The sequence below is a fragment of the Simochromis diagramma genome, unplaced genomic scaffold (assembly GCF_900408965.1).
Source record: "Simochromis diagramma unplaced genomic scaffold, fSimDia1.1 OVJJ01000344.1, whole genome shotgun sequence".
NCBI classification, from domain to species: Eukaryota; Metazoa; Chordata; class Actinopteri; order Cichliformes; family Cichlidae; genus Simochromis; species Simochromis diagramma.
The window spans coordinates 8,175,129-8,203,045 of record NW_024387375.1 but is presented as its reverse complement, the minus strand read 5'-3'; the positions used below and the strand labels follow the sequence as shown (position 1 = coordinate 8,203,045).

The 27,917-nt window shown below is 44.0% G+C and overlaps 1 protein-coding gene across 2 annotated transcripts; it reads left to right on the top strand.

Moving 5' to 3' along the window:
* The first annotated feature begins 31 nt into the window (after nucleotides 1-31).
* Nucleotides 32-27,876, top strand: mettl16 (methyltransferase like 16). 2 transcript variants are annotated; one of them, XM_040009051.1, is made up of 10 exons: nucleotides 32-507; nucleotides 1,406-1,542; nucleotides 13,473-13,660; nucleotides 14,615-14,755; nucleotides 15,962-16,077; nucleotides 16,278-16,420; nucleotides 19,165-19,234; nucleotides 20,716-20,805; nucleotides 26,452-26,625; nucleotides 26,720-27,876. In XM_040009051.1, exons 2-10 carry the CDS (start codon nucleotides 1,415-1,417, stop codon nucleotides 27,338-27,340), a joined length of 1,671 nt encoding a protein of 556 aa, XP_039864985.1. In that variant the 5' UTR covers nucleotides 32-507; nucleotides 1,406-1,414; the 3' UTR covers nucleotides 27,341-27,876. The 2 variants fall into 2 exon arrangements, with proteins under 2 accessions (XP_039864985.1, XP_039864984.1); XM_040009050.1 differs by lacking the exon at nucleotides 32-507 and adding an exon at nucleotides 1,013-1,193.
* The last annotated feature ends 41 nt before the right edge of the window (nucleotides 27,877-27,917 follow it).

Sequence of the window (27,917 nt, the reverse complement as noted above, 5' to 3'; positions counted from 1 at the left end):
TTTATTTTATTTTTTTTTTTAAACAATTTGCATGCAGCATGGTTGTTGGTGCTATACAGGCTGGCCTGAGTATTTCAGAACCTGCTGATCTGCTGGGATTTACACACACGCACACAGACACCTTTAGAGTTTACAGATGATGGTCTGAACAAGAGAAAGTATCCAGATGTGGCAGTATGTCAAAAGAGACATAGGAAGGCAACAATAACTCAACCATCCCTTACAACCAAGGCAAGCAAAAGACCATCTGTGCTGTAGCAGAAGACCACACCTGGTGCCACTTTTGTCAGCTAAAAACAGGAAATTGAGGTTACAATTTGCACAGTCTTATCAAAATTGGACAACAGAAGACTGGAAAACATTGTCTGGTCTGAAGGTGAGTTCAGACGGGAACAGGTCTGATCCTCCATGGATTCAAATAGAGCAATCCTGCTTTGTAGTTCAGGTTGGTAGTGGTGTAACGGCGTGAGGGATGTTTTCTTGGTACACGTTGGACCTTACTACCAGGTGAGCATTGTTTAAACACGGCAGCCTGTGTGAGTATTGTTGCTGACCATGTGTACCCACAGTGTGTGCCATGTTACAAAGTTCAAATCATCCGCGACTCGTTCTCTATACTCAGAAGGCATCTGCATGCCAATCCAACAGAGCACCTTTGGGACGCGCAACCAAGAAATCTGCAGCAAGTGTGTGATGCTGTCATATCAATATGAACCAAAGTTCAATTACAAATGCGTAATAAAATGACAGGTGATTGTATGTGCACGACGGTAAGGAGCAACCGGGGAAACCGGTACACGGGAAACGTAAAACAGACCAGGGCTCAGGACTGAACATAATGAAAACGCTAAACAGGATTATTTTAATTATTTTTTTATATTTGTTTTTAATCAAATTTAAATGTATCGATACAAAACTTAAGTGATTTTATAAAACTGACATGAAAAATTATTCCTTAAAAAACCCCCCACAAACAGACAAAAAAAACTTTTACCGGTAGAGGCTCGAAGCTAAACACCGTTTCGGTGACGTCAACGCGCAGCGACGTGGATATGTGACGTGGGCGTACAGGAAGTGAACTGCAGAAAGTGGGAAAACGTTTATGCAACGTGATCTGTGTAGTGTTTTTCTCCGCTTTAAAAAGTAAGCGAAGGTCAGGAAATATTAGCAGCTACAGGCTGAGCTCTGTGACGGTAAGCAGGGGCAGCTCCGCTAACCCCGTCTGTTTGTGCTCCTTTAAAAATGTCAGACATTTGTTTTTCAGTCTAACATCAACTTTTACTGCTGTGAGTCCGTGTCTGTGTGTGTGTGTGTGCAGCCTTAGTGTTGCTGTTTACACTGCCGATGTCAGTGATCCAAAAGTGAAAGTTCAGCACTGTTGATGTCACCTCATGTCCACCATCAGGGCTCAATAATGGCTCTGAATAAGTCCATGCATCCTCGGAACCGTTACAAGGACAAACCACCTGACTTCGCTTATCTGGCATCCAAATATCCAGACTTCCAGCAGCACGTGCACACAAGCCTCACGGGAAAACCTATGTAAGTACCTGAGACTGTCCTCCGCTCTGTGTGTGTGTGTGTGTGTGTGTGTGTGTGTGTGTGTGTGTGTGTGTGTGTGTGTGTGTGTGTGTGAGAGAGAGAGAGAGAGAGAGAGATCCGTGGCACTAATAATCTCCACTCTAGTTTCTTTCATAATTACACACATTTGCATGCAGTACTTCCAGATTGTGCACCTCACTGGAAAATGAAAACAAACAGTGTGATGCATCTTTGCATCTTGAGGCTGATCTCTGAAGAGTGAGTTGTCTCCTTGCTGCCTTCCTTTCTCCTTTTCTTTCTCCTTTCCTCCCCTCCCAGCGTACCCAGACATCCTCTGGGTCTGTGGCCCGAGATTTCTCCTCTCCTCGCATTTTTCCTCCTTATTTCAGAGATTTCCTGATTTACAACAAGCCAACTGGTCCAAGTGCAGTTAACACCTTACAAAACAAGATTGTTGGCTGCTTTATTAGCAACAACAAAAAAAGATTTCATGTTGAGTAAATTAAACCCCACATAGGGCTATAAATATTTCTGGTCCTGGTGATTTTCGCTTAAGCTGGCACCGAAGATTTTTATATGGGCTGGTACTCATACACTGCCAAGTGTCATTCACCCAGTCTCACACACACATTCATGCACCAGTTTTATCTGTGCTCAGGTGCTTTATCTAATATTCACTCTGATGGATGCATCTTGCTGAACCAGAGGAGCTGGGAATCGATCCCTCTGACAGACAAACCGCTGCTGCTGTACCCGTATGCAGGAAAACCCCCAGTTTTATAACAGTGACTTCTGTATTCTACCAAATATATTATTTTATAAGAATTATATTTTTTTTAAAAAAACCCTGGGAATGTCTCATGGAGGCATTTCTAAACAACTGCGAGATCATCAGTTCGAACAGGAACAACCCAGGAACCATTAAGGCTCAAACTGCAATAAACTGGAAAATGCAGGAACATCAGCATCGCTGTCCACAGTCAGAGGGTGCTGACCAAGAAAGAAGCCTCTGCTCGAAATTGACATCTTCAAGCTTGAATGAAATTTACACCCTTGCACACGGACAAGCCAAAAGTTTTATGGTCTTTAAACGAGACGAAGATTGAGCTGTTTGCAACATGTTTGCTGTTTGTCTTTCCCCTCTCTGTTTCCTGTCCCTCTTCACTGCTCCACTAGCCAATTTAAAAAAGGAAAAAATGTGAATAAATAAACAAAAAAAGAAGTAAATCAGAGAACTCTGTACACACTGTGAAGCACGGTGATGGTAGCATCATGTTCCCGGGCTGATTTGCTGGCGGTGTTGCTGATATAGTAAACAAAGTGGAATAATGAAGGAGGAGGAAAACCTCAAGTCTCCTTAACTTGGACACAGCTCAGTGATCCAACAGGACAATGATCCCAAACTGATTTTGGGATGGATAAAGCAGGCTAACATTAAGCTTCTTTAATGGCCTTCCCAACGTCCCGACATCAACCCTTTTTTGAAAATTTGTGGATTACTCTTAAAAATCGGGAAACCAGCATATTTTAAATTAACTTCTTTACCAAGAAGCGTGGGCAAATATCCAGCCAGAATTACGCCAACAGCTTGTTGATGGCTACCAAAAGGGTCTGGCTAAGGTGCAACTTGGTCAGGGACATTAAACTAAATATTAACAGGAATGTATGAATATATTTGAGCCTGTATGAATCCTTTCAACCCTGCATGGATTAGACAAAATCAAATAAATCCAAACTTGTACACCAAACTCTTGTTTTGTAAAATCTTTAAAGACACGTGCTTCAATTCAAAGAAATCATTGAAACCCCCAAGTTACCACGGCATTCAAGCTGATGAGTGAATGTGAACCTCTGACCACAGCTGTACGGTACCTACCTAGTTTGCACTAATTGAAGCCCTGAGGAACACATTCAGCTCCTCTCATGACCCAGCTGACTCGCTCTGCTGGTTAACGCTCTTTCAGCTTCTGGCAGCAGCAGGAGGAAACCTGGACGAACGATTAATGGGCCCAACGTCAAAAATTTTCTTCCTCTTCACTCTGTCCTCTGTGCATGTACGAGTGGTTTCAACCAGACCCACAATTTAACTCGAAATAGGTTAGTGTGCCAATCAAAGAAGGCCGGCAAGCTTCCTGTGTTTTCCTCCAACTGGGCACAGATTTTGTGTGTGTGTGTGTGTGTCTGTGTGTTGCTCAGTGAGATCGAGCTGCTGAGAAATGTAGAAAAAGTGCAGGCTGGAGAACAAAGGAAGGGTACGTCTGGTGGGATTGGTGGTGTTGACGTCAAACAGTATGAGCTCATGATTGCAGCTCTCCATCTCTGATTTTCCTGTCTCGTTTCTGCTGTGTGCGCGCTTCGTTCTGTGGTTTCCATCCAGCGTTTGCCCTTCAGTGCTCGCTGTGATGCACTCAATTCCAGCGAATTGCTACCTTTGATATTTAATAAATATGAATGCAAAACAGATCAAGGTAAATGTCTGGGCTTCTGCTTTTATTTTTAATTATGAGAGCACGTGTGGAGTGAAAATGTAGACTTGTGGGAAATGTTATTCGATTTTTGGGTTGATAAGTTGGAGGGGATTTTATTTGTGTGCCACCGTTTTAACACCAACTGTCACATTGTTTCACTACAACGAGCACGGCTGTTGACTAAAACCGATAACTCTTGCACATTATCAATCTTCTGAATACAGCGATATAGGATTTTCACATTGAAACCATAGGTGTGTCTGCTTGACAGGATTTTTACAAAGCCTTGCGGCCTGTTTCTCCACTAATTGGAAGAATTTCATTTTGAGAAGAGTGAATTTACTCCCCCTTTTAAGAGGCTGATTACTAAACTTTAGAGCAGATAATTATGTTACCATAGGTTTTGTTTTTTTAGTTGGGATATCAAATAAAACACGACTAACGTTTGAGTGACGGCGAGTGTAAGAGCTGCCAGTCATTGTTGGACTTCTCCTTTGTTTACATTAAACAGGTAGCACAGATGAATGCGGACGCAGTGTCACTGCAGTGTCACTGCAGTGAGTCCGAACATCTGTCTGTGGCTGCGAACATGTTGGCGTGGGCCGTCTGTAGCGGACCGAGTGTGCGTGGGCACACTGTAAAACCCGACTCGATGTCCGCGTGTGACAGGTGTTAATTATCAGTCTGCGGTTCCCTGACAGACGGACAGATGACAAACAATGAGGCGGCGGTGTTCGAGCTTGACGCTCGGCATGAAAATCATATCTGGACAATCAGGGGATGCGACAGCTTCTCCTGCTTACGTGTGAGATTTTTGTGACAAGACCCGATGTGAGCGGACACACACACGAAGAACTGGTCGCTTGAATTTAAAAAACAGACGGCCCTCCGCTCGCCTTTGAAAAAGAGGGCTCATCTCAAGCACCACCATCCTGAGATAATATGAGGAGAGAAAACTTGCATTAAATCGTCTCAACTGACACTAAACACACTTGGCTTGATAAAATAAGATGCCACCTAATCACCGCAAACTAATGGCTTAATCATACAAGTCGGTCTATAAAAAAATCAGTGGCTACTTGGTGATTGTGTTTAGTGTCGTAATATTCTTGAATCAACGGATCCTACCTCAGTTTTCTTCTCCAGTCAACATCAATATGCTTGGATACGTCACTCATTGAACAGCCAGCCTTCTCAGTGATGACCTGCTGTGGTTCACCCGTCTCGTGGAGGGTGTCGATAATCGTCAAGTCAGCAGTCTTACTCGTGATTGCAGTTGTGCACACAGAGCTAGAAGATCTGTTTAAACTGTGTTATATAATAATTTTTTTTTTATCAAAGTCTAAATTAATGATCTAATTGTTTGCAGTGCTGGATTTCTGATTTTTATGAGCTGTAAGCAGTAACATCTTGATGAAAACAAGGAAAGGCTTGAAGTTTTTCACTTCAGGTGTCATGAATATCAGATATTAATATAGAATATGTGAAAGTCACACTGTTTAACTGATTAAGAACAGTTGCCTCAAGGTGCTTTGTGTTATAGGGTAAAGATTAGCACGAAAACTCTCCAATAGTTCATGAACGGACGAGTAAGCTGTTGGTGACAGTGGCACAGAAAAAACTCCCTTTTAACAGGAAGAAACCTCCAACAGAACCTTAATCAGGGATGGGCTGGAAGGAGAGAGCCATCTAATTATTCATAATTAGATACAGTAGTTGGGTATAAACACAAGCAGACTGAAAGGAAGGTCTAAATTTGACGAGATGTGCTATTAAACAGCGAATGGAGTGTGTCGAAATGATGCGTCGTGTGGACACGCATCATTAGATTAGCATGTTGGCGTGTGCCATTGGTTAATTTGGACTGAAGAGAGTATTTGGTCATGAAACTGACGAGCTGCAATGAGGGGGCGTCTGTGGCACACTGATGTTCATGAGGCATTGCAGTTAATGGGATATAAGCAGAAGAATTATGGAGTTATAACTAGGCCTTCAGGATTATGGCTAAAATAATATTTTCCACAAGTTTCATACAGAAGTAAATGTTTAACTTCAGGGGCGTTTGCACTGCTGGCTGGACAGAGCCCGTTGGAGGTGAACCGAGCCTTTGGTTAAAGCCGAGCAGATGCGTGAGACCTTGGTGGTTTCACGTGCCCCACTGTCGGGTGAGTCCTTGCAGTGGATGGGAGACGGCTGAAGATGGGGTTTCTTTGTGAACAGATGCGCGTGAACAGTGTCTTAGTCATTTAGGCTTACCTCATGGCCATGTTGTTGAGGCTTAAGGATGTCCTGTGATTTATTTATTTATTTATTTATTTTTAATGAAATAAAAATCAGATATTTTGTTTCTTTTCTGCCCGACACCTAAAATTTCTGTAGGAGTCACTGACAAGTTTTTAAGGCAGCTTGAAACATGTGACGACAGGAGAGATTCTGGATTTCTGGTTAGCCGTCTGCAGGAATTTGGTTCTTCCTCCCCGTCAGCCTGTCGCTCCATCAGCGGAGGGATTAGTGCGGTTTTGTACTTTTCAATGAATTCATCTTCTGGGTTTTTAAGTATTTAAGCACCGAGTTGGGGGATGAGGGTAATCTTGGGGAGACACTCACTCAATCCTCCGGGGAGATATGCCTCCCCTCATTAAGGGATCGTCAGTGGAGCGGACTGATAGCAGCGGGCAGAGAAGAGAGCTCAGACCAGAGGCAGCACGAATTTGGTGGAATTGACTGGAAGTGAAGCGAGGAGAAGATAAACCCCAAAATATTTTAAATGTTTCGGGCCTTTTTCCAGATTTTGATAGGAGAAGGGGGGGGGGCTCTGATCAGGCAGATAGAAGGGTGGGATTAGGAGGCATGAATGGTTATTAAAAATTCAGCAGCTCGGGTGAGATTTAATTTAAAAAATGTTCAATTTTCACACCAGTTTTGTTCAAAGATGTATTATTTAACAGATTCCTGAAATGGGGGTTGGAAATGAACCAATAATTAACAGCTCTGATCACTGCAAATTGATAAATGTAACCTTACATGGATCTTGCAGCAGAGCGGCTCCTGTACCGCTCATTTTAGTGTCTGATCAGGGAAACTAACCACTTTTCGGTAAGAAATGATCGATTTATTAGGGAGCACATCAACATTTCATCCTCAAAGAGGATGTTAGAAGTAGAGATGGCACGATACCACTTTTTTATGTCCGATACCGATACCATAAATTTGGATATCTGCCGATACCGATATGAATCCGATATAGTGTTTTTTAATCAACAAAACTGTTTTTTAAATATCTTGCTGCATTTTGTATAAGTTCATACTCAAGTTTAAAACAACAACTACACTAAAGCTATTCTGTTATACCTGTATGCAAAAAAAAAAATTTCATAGTTCAGCAATACTGATCAATCTAATAAACTTAAACCTACACCATCCTCCCTATTCTGGTATTTTAAAGAGTACTTAGCGTAAATATTAAGCAACCTAACTAATAGGGTTCCAACTCCCAGCAACAACAAAAATAAATAAATAAAAAATAGGGAACCACCCTCCACCTCATGATGCTTAATCGACGTAATCAACCTTAATTTGATGCAGTGTGAAAAAAAATGCACAGAAATCAATTATTTTTCAAGAAATATTAAATAGATTCAACATCTTTCTTCAACAAAATTGCAGACTGCACAGATGGTACCTTCCCAAAGGAAAAAGTACTATAGCTTACTAGGGTATATTAGACTTAATAGTCACTATATACAGTAATTGACTTCTATTCATTTTACATCAAATTAAAACTTTGGGTGTAAGATTTGGATAATTATTTATTAAAAGCGAGACATTTTAAATGAGAATAAGAAAGAAAAGTATGTCTTTGTGCCCCCTTTTCCCTGTTCATGCCCTATCGGCCCCCCTGGCTAAACTTTGCTAGATCCGCCCCTGCACAGTTACAGCCGTCAGCTACGTAGAAAAAGATCCTGGAGTAGAAAGTAATATTAAATACATTCTAACAACAGCTGATCAAGCTTAAACGTGCTGCGGTTGTTCAGCCGCTGGTTTCCTCTTTCTGGTGCAAAGTGGGCCAAAAACAAAGAAGAGAGACGGAGTCCCGACAGAAAAGCCGATCAGCTGATCATTAAGCAGTTTCATGACTGAAGTAGCAGCGAGAAGAGGCAGTCGCTTGTTAAGCTTAACGCAGGAATGCTTTACAAACATTCAGAGATGGACTTACACACTTGCTTTACTTCTCTCGGGATAACTTTGTCGAGATGAAATGCCGGGTTGCTAGCGAAGCTCCAAATGCTATCCAGACCACCGACAGGTCCCGCATGCCACAGCCGCTCTATCACGTGATGCATACTGCTCCGACGTGCTAACGTTCTGAGGTGAGTTACGGCGTGTTGCAAGTTTTGTGAGGTGCTTTCGTGATATTTAATGGATCGGATTACATTTTTTATTTTTCTCCGATATCCGATCCAGTAATTTAGGTCAGTATCGGACCGATACCGATACGTAATATCGGATCGGTCCATCTCTAGTTAGAAGTAGGAAAAATGGACAAGCGTAAAGATTTGAGCATGTTTGACAAGAGCCAAATTGTGGCTTGGGGATATGTCAGAGCCCAAGCTGCAGCTGTTGTCGAGTATTCCCGGTCTGCAGTACCTATAAAAAGTGGCTCAAGGAAGGAACAATGGTGAACCAGTGATAGTGCCATGAGTGGCCAAGGCTCAGCGATGCAAATGGGGAGCAAAGTCCGATCCAACAGACGAGCTGCTGTAGCTCAAATTGCCAAAAAAGTTGATGCTTGTCCTGATAGAAAGGTGTCAGAACACAGAGACCTCACAGTTCGTTGCATATGGGGCTGCATGGCTGCGGAGAACACCTAGTATCAGGATGCACTATGGAAAGCAGGCGAGCCGGCAGAGGCAGGGTGATCATTTGGGCAATGCTCTGCTGGGAAACATTTGGTCCTGCCATCCATGTGGATGTTATGTTGACATGCACCACCTATCTAAGCATTGTTGCAGACCATGTAGACCTTTTCATGGAAACGGTACTCTCTGATAGCTGTGGCCTCTTCCAACAGGCTAATGCATTCTGCCACTAAAACAAAAAGGGGAGGTGTTTACTTGGCCTCCAAATTCCAGATTCAGTTAAGCATCTGTAGGATGTGCTGGACCAGCAAATATGATCCATGTGAGCCCCACCGTGGAACTTAGAGAACTTAAAGGATCTGTTGCTGACATCTTGGTGCTGGATACCACAGCACATCTTCAGGGGTCAGGTTATAACAACACCAAAGCACAGTACGGCTTCTTTTTTTTTTTTTTCGTTAGGAAACGGCGAGCATGATGGCATGATGTTAGCGCTTCACTCTGTCGTCCAAATGTGGTCACTTCATGCTCCAGCCTAAGTGCTGAACTTGAGTCCTCAAACCAGTGGTTGGGGGCTTATGGAGTACATCCATCTTTCATATACAGTCTCTACAGAACTGTATATAACTCTAACGACGGCGTGTTAGGCTTCCTTCCCTCCTTCCTTCCACTCACCTTTCTCTAGATGTTCTCTGCTAAACATAAGTGTTACATGCATTGTTTCATATCAGACTATCTGCAGAATTGCAAAATGAAACAAAACGCGCTCAGAGAAATTCATAAGCAGGTTATCTTTAAATTCACGGTGAGCTTCTTGTGACGCTCTTATTGCTGCTCTTGTGAGGACTCAAAAAAAAAAACCCCTAAAACTCATGACGTGAGAGAAGTTGCTGCTATTCAGCACAAAATATGTCCCAGTGCACTCAGATTGAAGCACCGTGAAGGTCGTGTGTGTGTGTGTGTGTGTGTGTGTGTGTGCTTTATTGCTGATCATGGAGCTTGCTGTCTGTCTCAGCACTAAACGCCTTCTCACCTCCACATTTTGACCTGAGCCAAGAACTTTACTGCCCTTCAGCACTTAAATTGTCTTTCTTTCTCCACCTCCTCTCCGCCTCGGTTAAGTCAAATGCAACCAAAACACGACTAGACTCCTCATCGGTCCTCCCGGTGCTGTTTTTATATGTTGTCTACTCTTCTCGTCACAACTTCTAAGCTCAGATTTGTCCCACGTCGCATCCCGTCGACCACGTTAACGGCGTAGGCACGCAACGGTGAACCTGTAAATCGCGGGCACGCTCACGCTGCTTCTGGCATCAGCCATTGCTCCAGCGTGGCCGGATTTGCGTGCTCTCCTCATCTGTTCAGTAGGTGGGGTTGCCATGGAGATGTGGCATTTGCAGTGCTGCTGATGGGAGTGATCGGTCTGCATTGCACACACACATATAAAGAGCTAAAAATAGAGGGCTGGCTCCCTCTCTGAATATTGATCCTTATCTAATGATGCCTCAGAGGAGAAATGAAAAGGGGGCAGAATCTCTGTGCGCTGGACAGACGAGAGAAGCCGGCTTTCATTTTGGGAACGTGCGAGCGTTATGCTGATTTATCACTTCACCCTCATTAGCCGGGGCTGTTTTTAAAGTGCAGATTTCTTCACTGGTTGGTCATCTGTAGTTGTGTTGCAGCTCAGAAGAAGCAGGTGTTGGCTTTCTGTGAGAGGTCAACAGCTGTTCACAACTGGACCATTAACCTTGTGTGTTCATTAGGTGTAGAGACACTGACTAAGATTGATGTGGGGCCGTGTGGGTGCATTGCGCCTCATCGGGGGTCTTTTGTCTTTGCTGCCACCTGAATGAAGATGCAGAGTTCTGTGAGAAGTGAAATAAGATGCATTTAGAAATATTTTAGTGGCATTTTCTGTTTTTATTAGACCCCTGACAGCAAAGAAACGACAGGAAACGAGGAGGAAAAGAAGCACCTAAAGGAAGCTGATTTTAGTAGAGCAGTGTGATGTTCATAGTTCAGCTGTGGGTTAACAAGTTGTTAGTGAAAATTAAAAACCATGAAATGATAAATGCATCTTCACCTCTTTGATAGTTTTGTGTGTTCTCTGCTAATGGAGCTAATAAAGGATGAACTGAAGGACTTTTCCTTAGTGTTTAGCCCCCGTGAAGAGCTTTTTATTAAGGCTCTTATACTTCGGTCACTTCCCTCAGTTAGGAGCCTTCCTGAGTAAAATTAACCTATTTGACCGCACTCCTGGAGAACTGCACATCGAATAAAGGCCTGTCCAAGGTTCGCTCTTTTTTGACTTGTCACGTTCCTATTTTGCCACCTTTGATGGTGTCGAGTCAAAGGTTCTATAAATGACCACAGTTGACCAAAGTGCTGTACAAGTTGTACAATAATATACACTGTGTATAACAGTCACTAAACCAGCAGTAAATATACGATAAAGTTCAAAAGTTGGGACTCTTGCCTCATTGGCTCTTGCTCTCCTGTTGCTTCTTTTCCACTGGTACCCACACCACTCAGCTTGTCTCGGTCTTTGAAGTTCAGCCGAGATGGTAGTAGTGGAAAAGAGGCATAAGTCCAGTTAATACTACCTACTGGAAAACAGAACTCTTCTCCACTTCCTGTCATTTTCAAAGGAGATTATGTAGCCAGTGACAGAAATGTAAAGTGAAGGTTCAAAGGTTCACAGTGAACATAGATGGTGTTATTATTTTGTCATCCACACACAGTGGAGTCAAAAAGACTTCCATGCTGCCACATTATGTTGCTCTCATCTCTGTTGGTCAGTTCAGTTAGTTGGAATAAAAGAGTTGCACACAGCCAGAGCATGTAGTTTTGTTGTGGTGCACTTCAGTGTTGGAGCTACTGGACCTCCCACACTTGGTCCAAGTCAGAGTCACAGAACCTATTTTTATGCATACATCCCGACTTGGTCCAGGTCTGCTGTGTACCTCTTTCTGAAGATGATGGTTTGTCAAATCTGTCATACACACTTAAACGCGGAGGTTTTCTGGTCATCCCCCTGACCTCTGACCTGTGAAAAGCCCAGGCTGGGATGGACTCTTTATTTAATGTGAGGACGTCAAAACTGAAATGCAAAACATTTCAGCCGTTTATGTGTAATTGAATCCTGAAAACGGCGACAATGAAAACACAATCAGCGGCTGCCTGCTTTTGAAGCCGCAGAGCCGTTTCCACCATCACTCGATGCTTTTCTTCTGCTGGAATATGCTCACACCGACACTGCGAGGTGCCAGACGCTCGCATCGTAAGGATGTGTCTAATTGCATCTGCCGAGGTGCGAAAGAACTCTGCAAAGCTTTAATTACACCTATCTCGCCCACTCGTTTTGTCTGCCTGCCTGTGTGACAGCTGAAATCATTAAACACGGCGAGAAGGAGAAGACGGGCGAGCCGAACGACTGGGACCGAGAACTGGGAATAAAAAGTGGGAGGTCTGAGTTGTGTTGAAAATGTGAAACTCATTGTCATCAGCAGGGGATTGTGAGTTGATGGGCTGCTTATCTGCCTTTTGTTTCTCGTGCGCGAGCGTGTGTATAACGTGAAGTAATGCGGTTCAGTGCAGGGAGCTGCAGGAGGCCGGAGCAGCTGAAGGTTAATGAAGTGCTGTATTAAGAGCAGTTTGGTAAATTGCTGTCAGATGGGCCACGCGGTGAAATGAGAGGATCAGCAAGAAGCTAAATTGAAATGATCCTTAAAGGAAAATTGTAGTTTCTTTCAAGCTTGGCTTTATTTTCGGTCACCATTCCCACTGGTACTCACTGGAAGTGCTGTACTCACCAAATGCTGAGGAGAGGGCGGTTAACCACTTTTATTCAGGATTAAATGAAGGTGAAGAGCAGAAAGGTGGACCTGTTAAGCTAATTTCCACTAGCCATGCGTGATTCACAGTTTAGAATAATCTTTCATCTGATACGGAGCATCAGTACGGCTCTTCTCATTCCTTCTCTGATTGAAACAAGTCGTTTTGGCTTTTTTCTAGTTGGGTACTTCTAGCAAACAGAAGGTCTGAACGGTGAATAGAAACAGCTTTTGTAGACAGGATGTAACGTTAGGACGAAAACCATTCATCAAATAACTCAACTATAAAAGGAAAAAAATCCTCAATGCAAATGTTTTACTTTGATGTTTTCTTTAATCCACGACTCTGTAAACCGTGAGCTCAGGTGGAGAGAAAGAAGAGGTTTTTTCAGCGCCTGCTACTGTAGAAAGAAGCCTTTAAACCTTACTACGACATATCCCTCAGACCTAGTTGGAACTTTTTAAAATTTTTGTTGAAATAAGGAGTTTTCTGATGAACTGCACACCCGCGTTCAAAGCCACACTTCCACGCATCAGACTTCACCCTCGTTGTTCAGCTGTGATCAGCAGGACTCGCAGTTATTCACACTCATGACTTAACTGGTGTCTAAAACATCTGTCTCTTGCTCGTCTTGTGAGTTCTCGATGTAGAGGGATGCAGATTTCACCACCTAGCAACAGATGACGTATGTCAGATAAAGTCCGATTCCCACAGCTGCTCTGAGTTTGAAACGTTTTACTCATTTAGTCCCATTTCTGATTTTCTTCAGAGTGAATTTCAAAGAGCCGGAGGCGGTGCGAGCGCTGACCTGCACCCTGTTAAAGGAGGACTTTGGTTTGGCCATCGAGATCCCTCTGGAGCGACTCATACCCACCGTCCCCCTGCGCCTCAACTACATCCACTGGGTGGAGGACCTCATTGACGGCCAGAAGCAGCCGCGCAGGGGCATCGACATCGGTACGGCCACCAGTTTCAGTCACCTTCAGCGCACGTGTGATGTGATAGTCTAGTTAAGCTGCTTTGATTGGTTTATAAGACGAGAAATCAGGCTTACTTAGTCACTTACTTAACTTAGTTCAAACATGGTCATTTGCACTTCCATCACTCACTGTCAGACTCAAAATATAAGGTCATCTGCACTGACCCAGTGTGTCAGACTTCACTCTAATGCATATGTGTTTCAGTTCTCACCAGTACCTGTACATCTGTGTAAAATGAACGTGCTTTTCCTTTAAATGCTGCAGCAAACCCCAGCAGCACATCTTTAAACATTAATAACCACAGACGGGGGGGATTTAAATGTTAATGCCGCTGCTCTGGTTTTTTCTTGATGTGGCTCGCCGCTCGGCACAGCACCTGAAATGTCAGTTGTCACTTCCAGCAAATGAGCCCAGTCATTCCCAGTTTTCCCAGCACTCGCCAGCCTGATCCCCAGTCACACGTCACTACTTGTTTTTCATTCTGTCGCTCAGAGAAAACAAGGTCTGACTTTAAATGTGTTTTCCTGCAGGTGTGCTTCTCTTCTGTAGTTCCTCAGGTCACTGATTGGTGACCCCGAACCTTTATGTGAGCCCGCTGAAGCTGTCTGCTGCTGATGGATCACCACTGGGTGTTTCCTTTTCTAACCGAGGCCATCTCAACTGAATTATGTGGCTTTGGTCCTTGTTAGATGGGAATAATTTAATAATAGCTGCTGAATTTGACATTTATTGACCATTATGTCCACCAAGTCTAAGATAATTCTTTAGAAACGCATCATGTCACACTTTGGGACCTCCTTCCTTCAAGACAACAAAAACACTGCGGCACATTTTCATATTGTTCAGTGACAGCTATGATCAGTCATCATTGTGAACACATACATCACTGTCAGGCTGCCAGTAACGTGTGTGTGTGTGTGTGTTTCATCAGGCACTGGGGCGTCCTGTATCTACCCCTTACTGGGAGCCACAATGAACGGCTGGTACTTCCTCGCCACAGAGGTGGACGACATCTGCTTTGACTATGCTACCAAAAACGTGGAGCAGAACAACCTGTCCGACCTGGTCAAAGGTGCGTTTGATCTACTCAATGTGAAGGTGACTTCATCTTCAGATATTAGACTACTACGCTGGAACTCTCACACACTGTCTCAGAGATGATGTTTTATGTGTGAGCTGCAGCGCTGAGGATGAATTTCAGGATACTGTGATTACTAAGAAGTAGATTAATATGACAGCAGGAAGAAGTCAGCTACCATTAGCCGCCACAAGCTACTGGTCACGTCAGGTCAGCGTGACTTTGGAAATAAAAACAAAACCATTTTGCACAAATGTTCAGTTGGATGAAGGTTGATCCCACTTTTCTGGTCATAATTCATGTGATAGTGATGAAAAGGTTTAAACATCAGATATCATCAAAGGTCTAGTCTGACTTGAATGATGTGTAATTCGGAGCATCTTGGATTTCACCTTCTATCTGTGGGTCTGATACAGCCTGGAGACAGATTGGTTTGTTAGATGATGAGGTTTGCAGGGCCAGTGGGTAGTTTTTCGGGGGCTTCTGGTGAAGCCGGTGAATATCGACGCAGAGACTTCCTGTGCGTCCACTGGTCATTGTTTATGATTGTAGATGATGCCGCTATAGCGGCTCTGACCAGCAAAAAATTAAGAAGCTTATGTAGGTTGCATGGTGCAGGCTTGTTCTGGCAGATCCCACAGATGTTCCACCGGGTCCTCTGGAGTTTGGAGAGCAGGTTTGTTGTATTGCTTGTGCTGTTCCTGAGCAATTTTTGCAGTGTGCTGATGTCCTGATCGGAGAGGCCACTGTCATGAAAGGTATACGTGGTTTGCAGCAATGTTTAGGTTGCAGACCGTGCACACCCAGAGTGTTCCAGCAGGAAACAGATATTTTCACCAGTCCTATTTTTAATGCTGTGGCTGCTTTGTGCAATTTGATCACTGATTGTTGGTGTAAATATTTCAGCAAGTCCTGCCAAAATCTCAATATCCTGCCTCGAAAATGCTTTGTTTCCTGTTGTAGTAAATAGGATATCTTTTTGTGACACTTAGCCGGACAAAACAGGGACGTCTTGCTGGAAGAGTGTCGTATTTAGCCTGAGCTGAGACTAAACTTGTCTCTGCTCAGCAAATCTGTGGCTGACAGGAGTGCAGCACACAGTGACTCGGGTCCCATTTTGTATTGACAGTCATACATTTTATTCAGCTTTTACACGCTTGTCTCACATTAGTGTTTATTTATTTATTTTACCTTCCTCAGTCGTCAAAGTTCCTCAGAAGACTTTACTGATGGATGCCTTGAAAGAAGAGACAGAAATGGTGTACGACTTCTGCATGTGCAACCCTCCCTTTTTCGCCAACCAGCTGGAAGCAAAGGTAAAAGTTCACGTTTAAAAGTAGTTTAAATTCTGGAGCGTTGTCTGCTTTGACCTTGAAGTTTCTGACTCATTGACAGTAAATGCACTCGTATACTGACCGGAGAGGCTCCAGCACCAAACACAGTGTGTTTACGTTTTAGTAACAGGGCTCTAATAGGATTTTATTGTAATCTCTGTCTGTCTTGCTGCCCTCTCCAGGGGGTAAACTCCAGAAACTCACGCCGACCTCCTCCCAGTTCAGTGAACACGGGCGGGGTGACGGAGATCATGGCAGAGGGCGGAGAACTGGAGTTTGTCAAGAGGATCATTCATGACAGCCTGCAGCTCAAGAAGCGCCTTAGGTGAGGAAAGAGGACTGTTTTCTTCTTTTCTTTTCTTTTTAAAGGTTGCACACGTATTTGTGTGTGTAAAAACACAAACGTCATTACAACACAGCCACATATTTAAATTGGCGGGTGGATGTAGATGAGTGCTGCACTTGTAGTTGCTCTGGAGAGGCTTGGAGAGCTTTAAATGGCTGCAGTGAAGGGGAGACTCGGAGAGGTGAAATGGGCAGATGGGCTGCTGCACATTGATGGAGCTGTCACCCACAGTTGCTTTAATGATTTTGGCACACGTTGACTCTGTGCTGTATCCGGGAGCCCACAGGGAACAGCTGTGTTTGGGAGGGTGAGGGTGGAGGGGTCGGATAGATGGGTGGGGGTGTCTCAGGCGGCCCTCGCTTTACCCTCCCTCGTTACGGGGCTGTCACCGAGGCAGCCGAGCGAGACCCGGGCAGAGGGAGCTGCAGAGTGGTGCTATTAAAACTGATTAGACGTGTCACACCTGCTACACGGAGCACTGTGTGTGTGTGTGTTTGCAGAGTGGAAAGATGAGCACTCTTGAGTGGGACTGAAGTTAACACCTAGTTGCTCTTGTGTGGCAGTGTTACACTAAAAGTCAGAGCGAGCCGGGTTTCATTTCGCAGGTTTGAGGCTCCGGCCAAACCAACCGGAGCCGACTGTCACTCCCAAAACCACGCTGGGACACGAGAGCCTCCAGGTGTCCATGGAAACACTGCCAGCCTTTTCCGATTGGTCCTTCGAGACGCCCCCATTGCCCCGCTCTGCTCCTCTTTCCTTTCTTTTCACCAGAGGGTAATTACTGTCAGATAAGGCGAGTTTAACTTTCAGCCAAATATCCAAAAGTGCGGTTAGATTTGAGGTAATGCTCCTAATTCATCACACCATTGATATGAAAATTACCGTCTCTGGTAATAAGACTGTAATCACGTGCGAGTGCTTCAGAAGAGAAAAGACTGAAAGTGGAGGCTGATGCAGCTGCGCTCTTCTCGAAGAGGCTGCTGGTGGTGCATTCGGGGATCTCTTCTGGGCGTTGCTCCCCACTGTGCTCAAAATTGGTGAACATCTGTGAATATTAGAGCTGTTAAATATTTCATCGTGTCACCTGAGGCTGACGGGCTGCTCCTCAATACCCCTTCAGCCCTGGCTGTCCTCATGCCTCTTTAACATGATTACATGTCAGTGTCCTTACTGATTGTCAGTCACAAGTTAAATAATGTGTCAGATTTAATTTTATTTGGGTGTTACAGGAGCTTTTTAGCCAACTACAGTCAGGAGGTAGGTTTGACACAGTTGAAGTCAGAGCTCTATTAAAAGCTTTCTATATTATAATGAAATAATAATTATTATAATAATAAGGAAAGTAAGACTAAAAGATGTTGAGATGGTTGAATGGTTCACAAATTGCTAGTATCTTACTATAATGATCATAGAGTATTTATGTATGTCTGTATGAACTCCTCCTTAATGGGGGAGCCAGTCACAAAGCCTACGTACGCAACTTAACGGTGTCCAGAATTTGTATTTTTTTGTGTGTGACTACCACATTACGCTATTCCAAGTAAATGTCAAACCCAAGGTTCGCAGTTTTAGGTTTTGCTTTCAAATTGAACAGGTTTCTCAAATAAGATGAATACATGTAATAAATACAGGAGGGAAACAAAATAGCACCACAGGCATGGCAAAAAAACGCTTGTAGGGAGGGTCTGTCCTAGTGTTTGTAATGTAGATAGGAGCCATGTAAGGCTGTAAAAGTCATTAATAAAACTTTGAAATGAATTGAATGTTACATCTGACAGGTAGCCAGTGTACTGGTCTTTTTATTCAAATCCTGGGACTTTTTTTTAATGAGCTGGCTTTTTTTTAAGGAGATGGACTTTTGGCTGGGACCCAAGCAGTGAACATTGCAGCAGTCCATGAAGGAGTGGGTGAATTTTTCGAGCTCTGTTACAGATAGAAAATGATTGACTTCTCCAACATTTCTTATGTCTGATTTATACAAATCTGTAGAGCCCACGATTTAGCCTACGTAACTGGGTGACAGCATTGCCAGTAATAAAACCTGTATGGGTTGCGTCGATTACTACGTCAAGTTGAATTTCTAGTGAGGTGTGCATCAGGTTGAAATGTAGGAAGTTTTTACAGTCCTGTGAATAACTTGGCACCTCCTTACTGCTTCCATAGGAATTAAGAGGTTAAGTAGCAGCCAGGTACAGATTATCAACTGCAGTTGGTAAAGTAATCATCCACAAATCTGAGCGCCTCTATAAAAGCTGAAGTTTTGGCAGTTTGCTGGTTTGGAACAATAGTCTGCTCCGGTTTTTAAGAGCTGAGGCGATAAAATGAAACCCTGATGATGACCCTAACCCTAATAAAAACATCACACACACACGTTTTGACTACCTCTGTCAAATTGACCAGCCGTCCTTCCAGGCTGACTCCCCCGATGTGTTTCTTTCCTCCGCCTGCCCCAGCTGGATGTTGCTGCTCATTGATCAAGTCCAACCTCACGTCTTTATCACACAGCAGTGATTATTGATCAGGCGTCCACCACGGGATGACTTGAAAGCAGTTTTTCCTCTGCTGCAGGATGTTTTTCTGCCTCTCGTATTTTACTTTGTGTCGCTCCCCTGAGCACTCCCCCTCTCCTCATTTGATCTGTGCTCGAGGGTTCACGCCCGGCTGTTGGCCACTAACACCTCCAACAGACACAGTTTGGTTAATATGGATTCTCCTTTCTGCAGGTGGTACAGCTGCATGTTGGGAAAGAAGTGCAGCCTGGCACCTTTGAAAGAGGAGCTGAGGAAGCAAGGGGTGAGTAGCCAGCGAGACCCAGAACAAAGAGAAATTTACGAATACATGCGCAAACACGGTAATCAGTGAGAGTTACAAAGCAGGCACAGCTTTGATCTCAGTTTGTTCATGCAGAGACACGATGCTTCTTGCAGGGCTTGTTAAAACAATCTTTGCCACACCCCCGTCGCCCAAGCTGCCTTTCTCCTATGTATTGACGTTTAAAGGAGGCAATCACCAGCACCAGCTGAGCACGCTCACAAACGAGCCATGAATGAGCTGATTTCTGTTTGCTGTGCATGACTGAATCACACGCCTCTCAGTAGCTAACATGCTTTAGCGTCATTAGCCTGACTAATAGCCCAGCACATGACTCCTGACTGCTGCGGGCCTGCAGTACCGCGCCAATCTCACAGACCGCCCGGCCCCCGCCCCGCACCTGCCACCCCTCAACCCTCCTCCGGGGTGTCGCTGCTCATCAGAGTGAGTGCAGCGTTGGCTAACATCCAGGAAGAAGGCTACATTCTGAAGCGTGTGTAAAAAGAAACCTGCGCTTGTTAATATGCTAATGCTTTCATCACCAATTACTTGATTCATTCTCCAGCGTGTCCTCAGTTTTCTTTGTGTTTTTAATTTAGCAAATGTGACTCATAAAAACTCATCTCACCCTCAGAGCTGTCTGACCTCTGACATATAAGATAAGTGACTTCCTCTTATTTTCTGAGAAAACCCCGACAGCATCACAGTGGATTCCCACATCCTCCTTATGTTCTCACATACTGTCAGAGACGTGAAGCCAAAGGTCACACTGGCAAAACATCACACTGTCAGATTCAGTCACAGCTTTCTAGAAAGACTAAATTCCTAAATTGTTAGTTTTGATCGCAGATACTGCACACACCAATCAGTCACAGCTGCCAATCAACACAGAAACTCCAAATGTTTTTATAATGATGGGTTTTGTTTTAAACAAAATATTGAATCGGTGCTATGGGAAGGATTTCATTTGGATAAAATAACTGAATACTGATAGTGAGACGGATACGTGTAGATATAAAATGACAAGCCTCTGTTGCAGGAAAATATTTGAAGTTTGGATTTTTCTGTATTTAGCCATAAATGATCATCAGATTTTCACCTAAGAGTGTTTTCACACCTGCACTCTTTATTCCATTTAAAATCATTTTACTCCTCCCTGCGATTCAGTGTAATTCAGCGATGGTACACAAACATTTTTATTTTAAAATGTTTCTTTTTTCACATCTAGTTTCAATTTTTAGTTTAAATTGACTATCATAAATTTTGTTTGTAGAGATGTATTTTGCGTGACTTGGACTTTTTCTCTTTCCAACAAATATTTTACATGTGATCAGTTTCTGTGGTGTATTTTCTGTATGAATTTATCGTTTTGATGATCTCAGGTACAGCCTGGTCGCCAGAGTACTGCAGTGTTTTCATGCTGTGCACTTGTTAACTCCAGACTCCTCTCTGTTTTTGCTCAGGTGCCTAAAGTGACCCACACTGAGTTTTGCCAGGGGCGGACCATGCGGTGGGCACTGGCTTGGAGTTTCTATGACGACGTGGTTGTTCCGGTGAGTTTGTACAGATTTATTGTTGTTGTTGTTGTTGTTGTTGTTAAATGTCAGTAACAGAGGATTACCAGGATCAGGATTACATATAAAAGCAGGTTACCTGCTCAGCTCTGAGGAGCACATTTTGCTCTGCTGCTGGATGTTTCCAAACCCTCTCCTCAATAATGCACCACCTCTGTCCCTCTCCAGACTGGATCCTCTTTCCCTGCAGCCTCGTTCCATTATGTGCACTTACTCCGTCCTCTGGGGAGATGTTTATGTGATTTCTAACATGCTGTAGCCAGGCAACAGTCGCCAGGGCAGGATTGTGCGCGCACACTGTACCGCAGGCGTGTCTGGATTAGAGGGTGAGAGTTGGAGTTAAACAGACATGAAAGCATTGCAGAGAGAGATCTGGAAATGATGCTGCAGTGCTGATGAAGTCAATCAAACACATAAATGCAGGTGAAGCAGAGGGCTGTTTGGTGGACTGTTTCTGTTTTTCAGCAAAAAAGCAGTTGAGCAGAATGATTGGCCTAATTTTTCTCCAGCTACCATCCTCCACGTTCACACTGCTCCAAATCATCAACAGGCAGAGCCCCTCGAGCACATGTGGGGTTACGTGGCAGAAGTTCACGGTCAAACGCCCAATTCTGCCTGCATGAACCTTTCTATGGTCATCTGGTTTATGTATATAAGCATGGGAGAGCGCATTAATGTTAAATGTAGACTAAAACATATGTGACATGTATGATCTATGACCTACTTAACCTCATTATTACCCGTGGTGACTTAATTCATGTCTGGTGTAACCAGAAATGTTTGCAGTACAGTTATTGAAGTAGTGGAAACCTCAGGATTCCTAAGGATTCTAATCCAGGAAGAAATAGATTTTTGGTCAATTTTATTTATTTATTGTTTTTGCATGTCATTTTCATTTGGTTCCCTCATTTGGAAATAGCTTCAGTCTAAAAAACAAGATAGGAGACGTGTTTATGTTTTTTAAACACTTGGATCTGTATGATGTCAGTGAGAGCTTCTTCCTCTTCTGCACTGTGATCATCTTCCATCTCACCCTCTGTCTAACATCCTCCTGTCACACCAACCCTGTGCATGTCCTTAATCCCGACATCCATGAATCTTCTCTGAGGTCTTCATCTTTACCTCCTCCATTTTCATCATCCTTTGTCCAGTATATCCACTATTCCTCCTCTGCACATCTCCGAACCCTCTCAACCATGCTTGTCTAACTTTGTCTCCACACTGCTCCACCTAAGCTGTCCCTCTGATGTATTCATTACTATTCCTGTCCATTCTGGTCAGTCTTCAGCTCAGCCTCCTGTCTTTTTGTGCATACATCTCAGCAGGTCTCACTGCCATCCTGTAACCCTTCCCTTTTACTCTTGTCACAAATTACCTCCGACACTTGTCTCCACCCTCCCCACTCTTCTTCACCTCTGTTGCTCTGAATAGTTGATCCCAGGTATTCAAACTCATCTACTTTTACTATCTCTACTCCTTGCAGCTTCATGGCTACACCCGTCTCCCCCACCATCAGTGACACTCGTGTATTCAGTGTTGTTTCTACTGACTTTCATTTCTCCTCTCTCCTGAAGATGCCCCCACCTCTCCACACTTCTACTGGATTTCTACTCTCTCTGTGTGATGCCACTGACTGCAGATATCATTAATATGGTCAACTCAGAAACATAGCACTGACTTTTTAGCAAAGCAGCCCCACTTCCTTTTTCAGACCTACTATTTGTGAGGTTCAGCTAGTCAGGAGAAAACTAGAAACAGACCAAGGATGGAACTGAAAGGCTGAACCGAGGCTCAGTATAAAGGATTATTTTCATCTGTGAATAATGCAAAGCTACTCTACTAGATTAGAGTACTATGGAGCTGGAATCAAGTGTAATGAGTCCCCTTTAAACAGTTTAGTTATTTTCTAATTTATCCTTTTGACTCTGGAAACTAGCCATGGCTGTTTGATTGGAGCGTCAGCTTGATCCCAGTCTTTTTAGCTTTTCACTGAATTTTGTCTTCCTCCTGTAGTCCGATACAACCAAAGACCGCATAGACAACCCTTCCCTCGTTTGTTTTTTCCAACCAGTACGCACAAATCCACACCGTTTTCAACATATGAAATAATACGAGCTGTTGTTATTTTTAGATTCAATCTTATTACAGAGAGAGGACAAAATGCAGGGGTTGTAGTGAATTGAAAGGAAACTACATTAGATAGAAAGACCTTTCGAATGCAGACAAAAGAGGAGGAAGCACATCCAGCACAGGCCGACAGAATAAAAGGACCTGTAGACAGAGACGACTGCCAGGCTTTATCTAAGCCCTGAGGCCCACTGTTGCTCATACAAGCCTGTAGCAGCAGGAGGAGGAGGGATCAGGAAAGTCCAGAATCCAAGCTGGGGTTTGGGGACCTGACGGAAATCGGGGGGTTGGGAGGAGGGGGGTGATCAGAGTATGATTTACAGTTTGCCTGCAGGTGAGGCTGGCAGCAGTTTGTTTCTCTATGATGTGCGTGTGTGTGTGTGTGTGTGTGTGTGTTCATGGACTCAGGAGGTGAAGATTGATGATTGAACATCATTATATGTGGAGAGAACAGCTCTTGTTGGACTCTTGTTGGTTTTAACCATCTCTAATTTTAAAAATCGGGCAGGTCTGTGTGTGTGTGAGAGAGAGAGAGAGAGGGCATGCAGTGAGGTTGTAGTAGGTAAGTGGGATTAATAATGGAGTGAAAGAGCAGCGGAGTCAGAGGAGGATGGGATTCAGTTGAGAGGTGTGTATGTAATCTCTAAATGTGGGTTTTGTGTTCTTTCATTTGTAAGTCTGTTTGTGTGTGCGCGTGTGTGTGCGAGATTCTGTGTCAAGGATGCTCGGTTATGAACAGACAGGTTTGGCTTGATGGATTTTATTGATTTCCTTGCACAATGAGCTGCAGAGCGTGCAGAAAAGAGGGAGAGACGTCTGAGGCAAACAATAAGAAATAAAAGCAGCAGCCAGACAAGGCAGCGCTCATTGTCAACCCATTAATTACACGTGTCCATCTCCTCTAAATATGCATCTAAAAGCACCGTCATTTTAACTAAAAATCAATAGATGATTGAGACAGGGAGTGAGCACCAACTCTGCTCTTCTTCTTGAATGTGCAGCAAATTCGGCGATTATCACTGAGGAACTGTAAATGATGAAACATCGCTCACAGGCAACAATAAAAATCTTCAGTGACTCTGAGAGTAACTGAAACTTGACAGCAGGCGAGTGCAGCAGAGTGAAGGTCACCCTCTGCTCCTTCCCTCAGCTGTTTGTAGGTCAGTCGGCCATGCTGTCTGCTGCCTCACTACTGCCGCAGACCCCCGCTGTCTCCCCGCTTTAAGCCAGCCTGCAGTGAGTGTAGCGATCACAGGTCGGCTGCAGTATGATGCAGAGCCTCAGTACTCCGACACAGTTGGGTGATGATCTACATCGCCATTACAGCATGACATTAAAGGGAATTAAAAATTTAGGTTTGATTTATTGCAGGCTCAGGTGCAGCTTGCATGATTTGAGCGCCCTCTTGTGGCACTCTGCATTTATTTTTTTCTCTTTAGATTTGTTTTTGATGCACAGATATAACTGCATCATTTTACTCATGCCACTCATTTTATGTAGTATTTTTAATGGGCGACTGCTGGGGAATGCTCCAACCCTCTCCGCGAGATCGTTTTAGGCCTAAAATGAGCAAAAACTGTATCTGAGAGGTTAAAGAGTAAGGAAGGGAGAGTACAAAATGTGAGGAAGTGTTCAGCAGATTTTAGTGTTGGTAGCAGGACAGCGCAGCTACTCTAAAGGCCAAAGGAAAAAGACTCAATCCAGTAAAATGTCAGTTTTCCTCGTCCTTAAAGGTCAACAGTCTGAATGCAGCACAGATGTTGATCCTTTTAAAATTTAATGCCGACTACAAGTCGCACTGTGATACGGAGCTACTTAACTTTGACATCCAGTTTGGTCTACAATATGCAGACCAGGGGTGGGTGACTCCAGACCTCAGGGGCCGGTGTCCTGCAGGTTTCAGATATCACCCTGAGTCAACACCCTGAATCAAATGTTTAGTTCATTACCAGGCCTGTGGAGAACTTCAAAACATGTTGAGGAGGTAATTTAGCCATTTAAATCAATTGTGTTGGATCAAGGACACATCTAAAACCTAGAGGACACTGGCCCTCGAGGCCTGGAGTTCCTCCACACCTGATGTAGACTGTATTGTACTCAACTGTAGTCTGCAATGCGTCCGTTCATTTCCTCTGATATTTCCTTGCATGTCCCCTTCAATGCTGTTATAACACAGTTATTGTCTGCATATTGACCTCCAATGATATTGGAGGTGACTGAGCGCTATTCATGAAATGACATGTTCCTGTAGTTGCAGAAAGAAGTGCGTTGCTATTAGTGCGTTCTTGATTGAAGACTTTACAGATGTCTGAGTTTGCCAAAAGGATTTGAAACAGCTCACACTGTGTAAACACTGCCCCCTGCTGGCAGCTGTGCTCTGAACTCAAACAGTTCATTGTCTCTTATTACTAGGGATGGGTATCGTTTAGGTTTTATCCGATACCGGTGCCAAACCGGTACTTTTGAAACGGTGCCGGTGCTTAAAGAATGGAGAACACAAACTTTGTCCAAAAACCTCTTATGTTTTTATTTTTAGCAGTCTTTTTTTTTATGGCGACTCCACCGTTGAAAATGGATGGAGATCTTTGACTATAAATTTTGTCACTGCCCTATGAATTTTGTCCACTTTTTCTTTGGTCATTTTAGGCTTTTTGGCCAGAGTGAAGGGAGTATCTGCCATCAAACAAGAAGACAGCCGCATGTAACTACGACAGTGTTTGCTAGTTCACCTTACATGCATTAATGTAATAACGTGGTTAGCCTACTCAATGTAAATTACACATGAACAACATTAAGCTACTCACGCAGAGAAGAACGGCTGCTGCTGCCATCATCATCCGTCATCATTTCTGCTACACTGGCAGGGCTAGGGGCCAGGACTCTACTCTTCGGGTTCTTGGGGGATGTTGCTAACTCTGCGTCCGATAACAGGCACCACACCCGCAGTACATGTGCACGGTGTGAGGTCTCGCAGCAAAGCTATCAAATACGGTGCATTTCTCGGCTTTTAAATAAAAAACGCTCTGCGTCGCCAGGTGTTTCATCAGATTCGAGGTGTTACCTCATTTGCACAGTATCACCTTAAAGCACTTGTTGCAGGCTGCTGAGTTTGCATCTTTTGCTGTGAAGTACAGCCAGACTTTTGACCGCTTTGCCTTGGGCGTTTTTAATCTGTAGCTCTGCTCTAAAAGAACGTACGTATTGGGCCCGCCTACTGTCCTTGGAAAGGTAAAATGATTGGCTAGAATCCAAAGTGTATGACATCTCAGGAAAAAAAAAAAAAAGCACCAAAATAAAGCACCGAAATGTGCGCTGCTTTTCGGTCTGGTTACTACCGTTTATGTCAGAACAGATCCCATAATGGCACCGGATACCGGTACCCATCCCTACTTATTACTGTGTGGATTTGAGCATCCTCAAATCTGGTTCCCCTGTCCTCAGTAATATCCAGTACAGCTTGCTGTCTAACGGTGTCTGACTGGCTTTGTATGATCTCAGTCTCCTCCCAGTAAGAAGTGTAAACTGGAGAAGGCCCGGAAGCCGCTGTCGTTCACAATGCCGGAGGCGGGACTGAAGGAGCTCCAAGCCAAGGCCTCATCTTTAGGCTGCACGTGCCGCAGCCCTGTGGACAGCCTCACCGTTCTGGTCGAGAAGACGCTCAGTGAGCTGCGGGTGAGCTTCACTACTGAACATTGTTTTATGTATAATAGATTTCACTGAAGTTTTGACTGCACTGGCCAACTGTCTCACGTGTGCGGCTCTGCAGGTGCTGCACAAACGTGTGCCTTGCAAAAAGGAGGAGCAGAGCCTCTTTCTGACAGCTGTGGAGAACACCTGGATCCACGGGCGTCAGAAGAGACGTGAACAGACACGTCAGCTGCGAGAGCTCCCCAGGGCGCCACACTGTGCCGGAACCACTTCACAAACCACCGTGACCGCAGGTGCTCCAGAAACATGCCCGACCTCCCAAAACCAACTGACCACCGCAGAAAACAGCAGCAGCCAGAACGAGAACGCTGAGAGCAAAAGCACGCCTGCAGACAAGCCGGGTAAAGAAGTCACAGAGAGCATGACTGGGGAACAAAAAGAGGCCCCAGAAAAAGTAACAGGCGAGGATGTGGACATGGAGTCCTCTACCTGCGCAGGAACGGGGCAGGAAGCAGACCTGAAGGAAACACCTGCTGCAGCGAGCGAGCCGCCCTCGAAACAACCCGTGAGCCCCAGCACTGTCAAACACTTCTTGTTTAAGTGTCTGCTGAACGTGATCCAGGAGCAGAGTGATGTAGTGATCGAGATGCACTGGGTGGAGGGTCTGAACAGAGACCTGATGAACCAGCTGTGCACTTACCTGAAGAACACACTTTTAAAGACTGTCGCAAAGTCCTGATCAGCAAGTCGAGATCTTTTCTTCTCAAAAATTAAAAGCTTTATTTTTTAGACATGATTAATGTTAGGCTGTGTGTTGGGAAGTTTATTTTGTATAGCATCTGAAAGGCAATTCTGTATTGGCTGTTTCTTTTAATTCACTTTTAAGATTTTGTATTCTAGAGGCAAAAGTCTCCTTTCCCCCTGCTGAAAAAACACAAGCTTGTAAAAAAAAAAAAATCCAAATCACCTGTTTTAATTAAAATACTTATTAATATACTATACTTCATGTCAACCGTACAACAAACCATCATACATAACAAGAATCTCTATCGCAACAAAAGTAAGGAGACACCACCTTGTAGCGCTAGTCACCAATTGAGCTTTACAAGTTAATTTTATTGAGCTGGAATCTTCAGGGAAATTACTCCGAACACTCCAACCAATGATTCATTTGGCCTTGCTAATAGCTGATATACTCATGGAATCACCCAACACTGCATATTGTGTGTTATAAATTGCAAAAATATTTGGAATAAATTTACATTTTTATACAGATTTTTTTCCCCTTTCTCATAGTGCATTTTTACTGAATTGTC

Excerpts from the sequence above, each read along its gene's own strand:
- mettl16 (XM_040009051.1), top strand. The coding sequence starts at position 1,415 with ATGGCTCTGAATAAGTCCATGCATCCTCGGAACCGTTACAAGGACAAA. Across the intron at positions 16,078-16,277 it reads CCAACCAGCTGGAAGCAAAG|GGGGTAAACTCCAGAAACTC; the intron begins GTAAAAGTTCAC and ends TGCCCTCTCCAG. Across the intron at positions 16,421-19,164 it reads CAGCTCAAGAAGCGCCTTAG|GTGGTACAGCTGCATGTTGG; the intron begins GTGAGGAAAGAG and ends TCCTTTCTGCAG.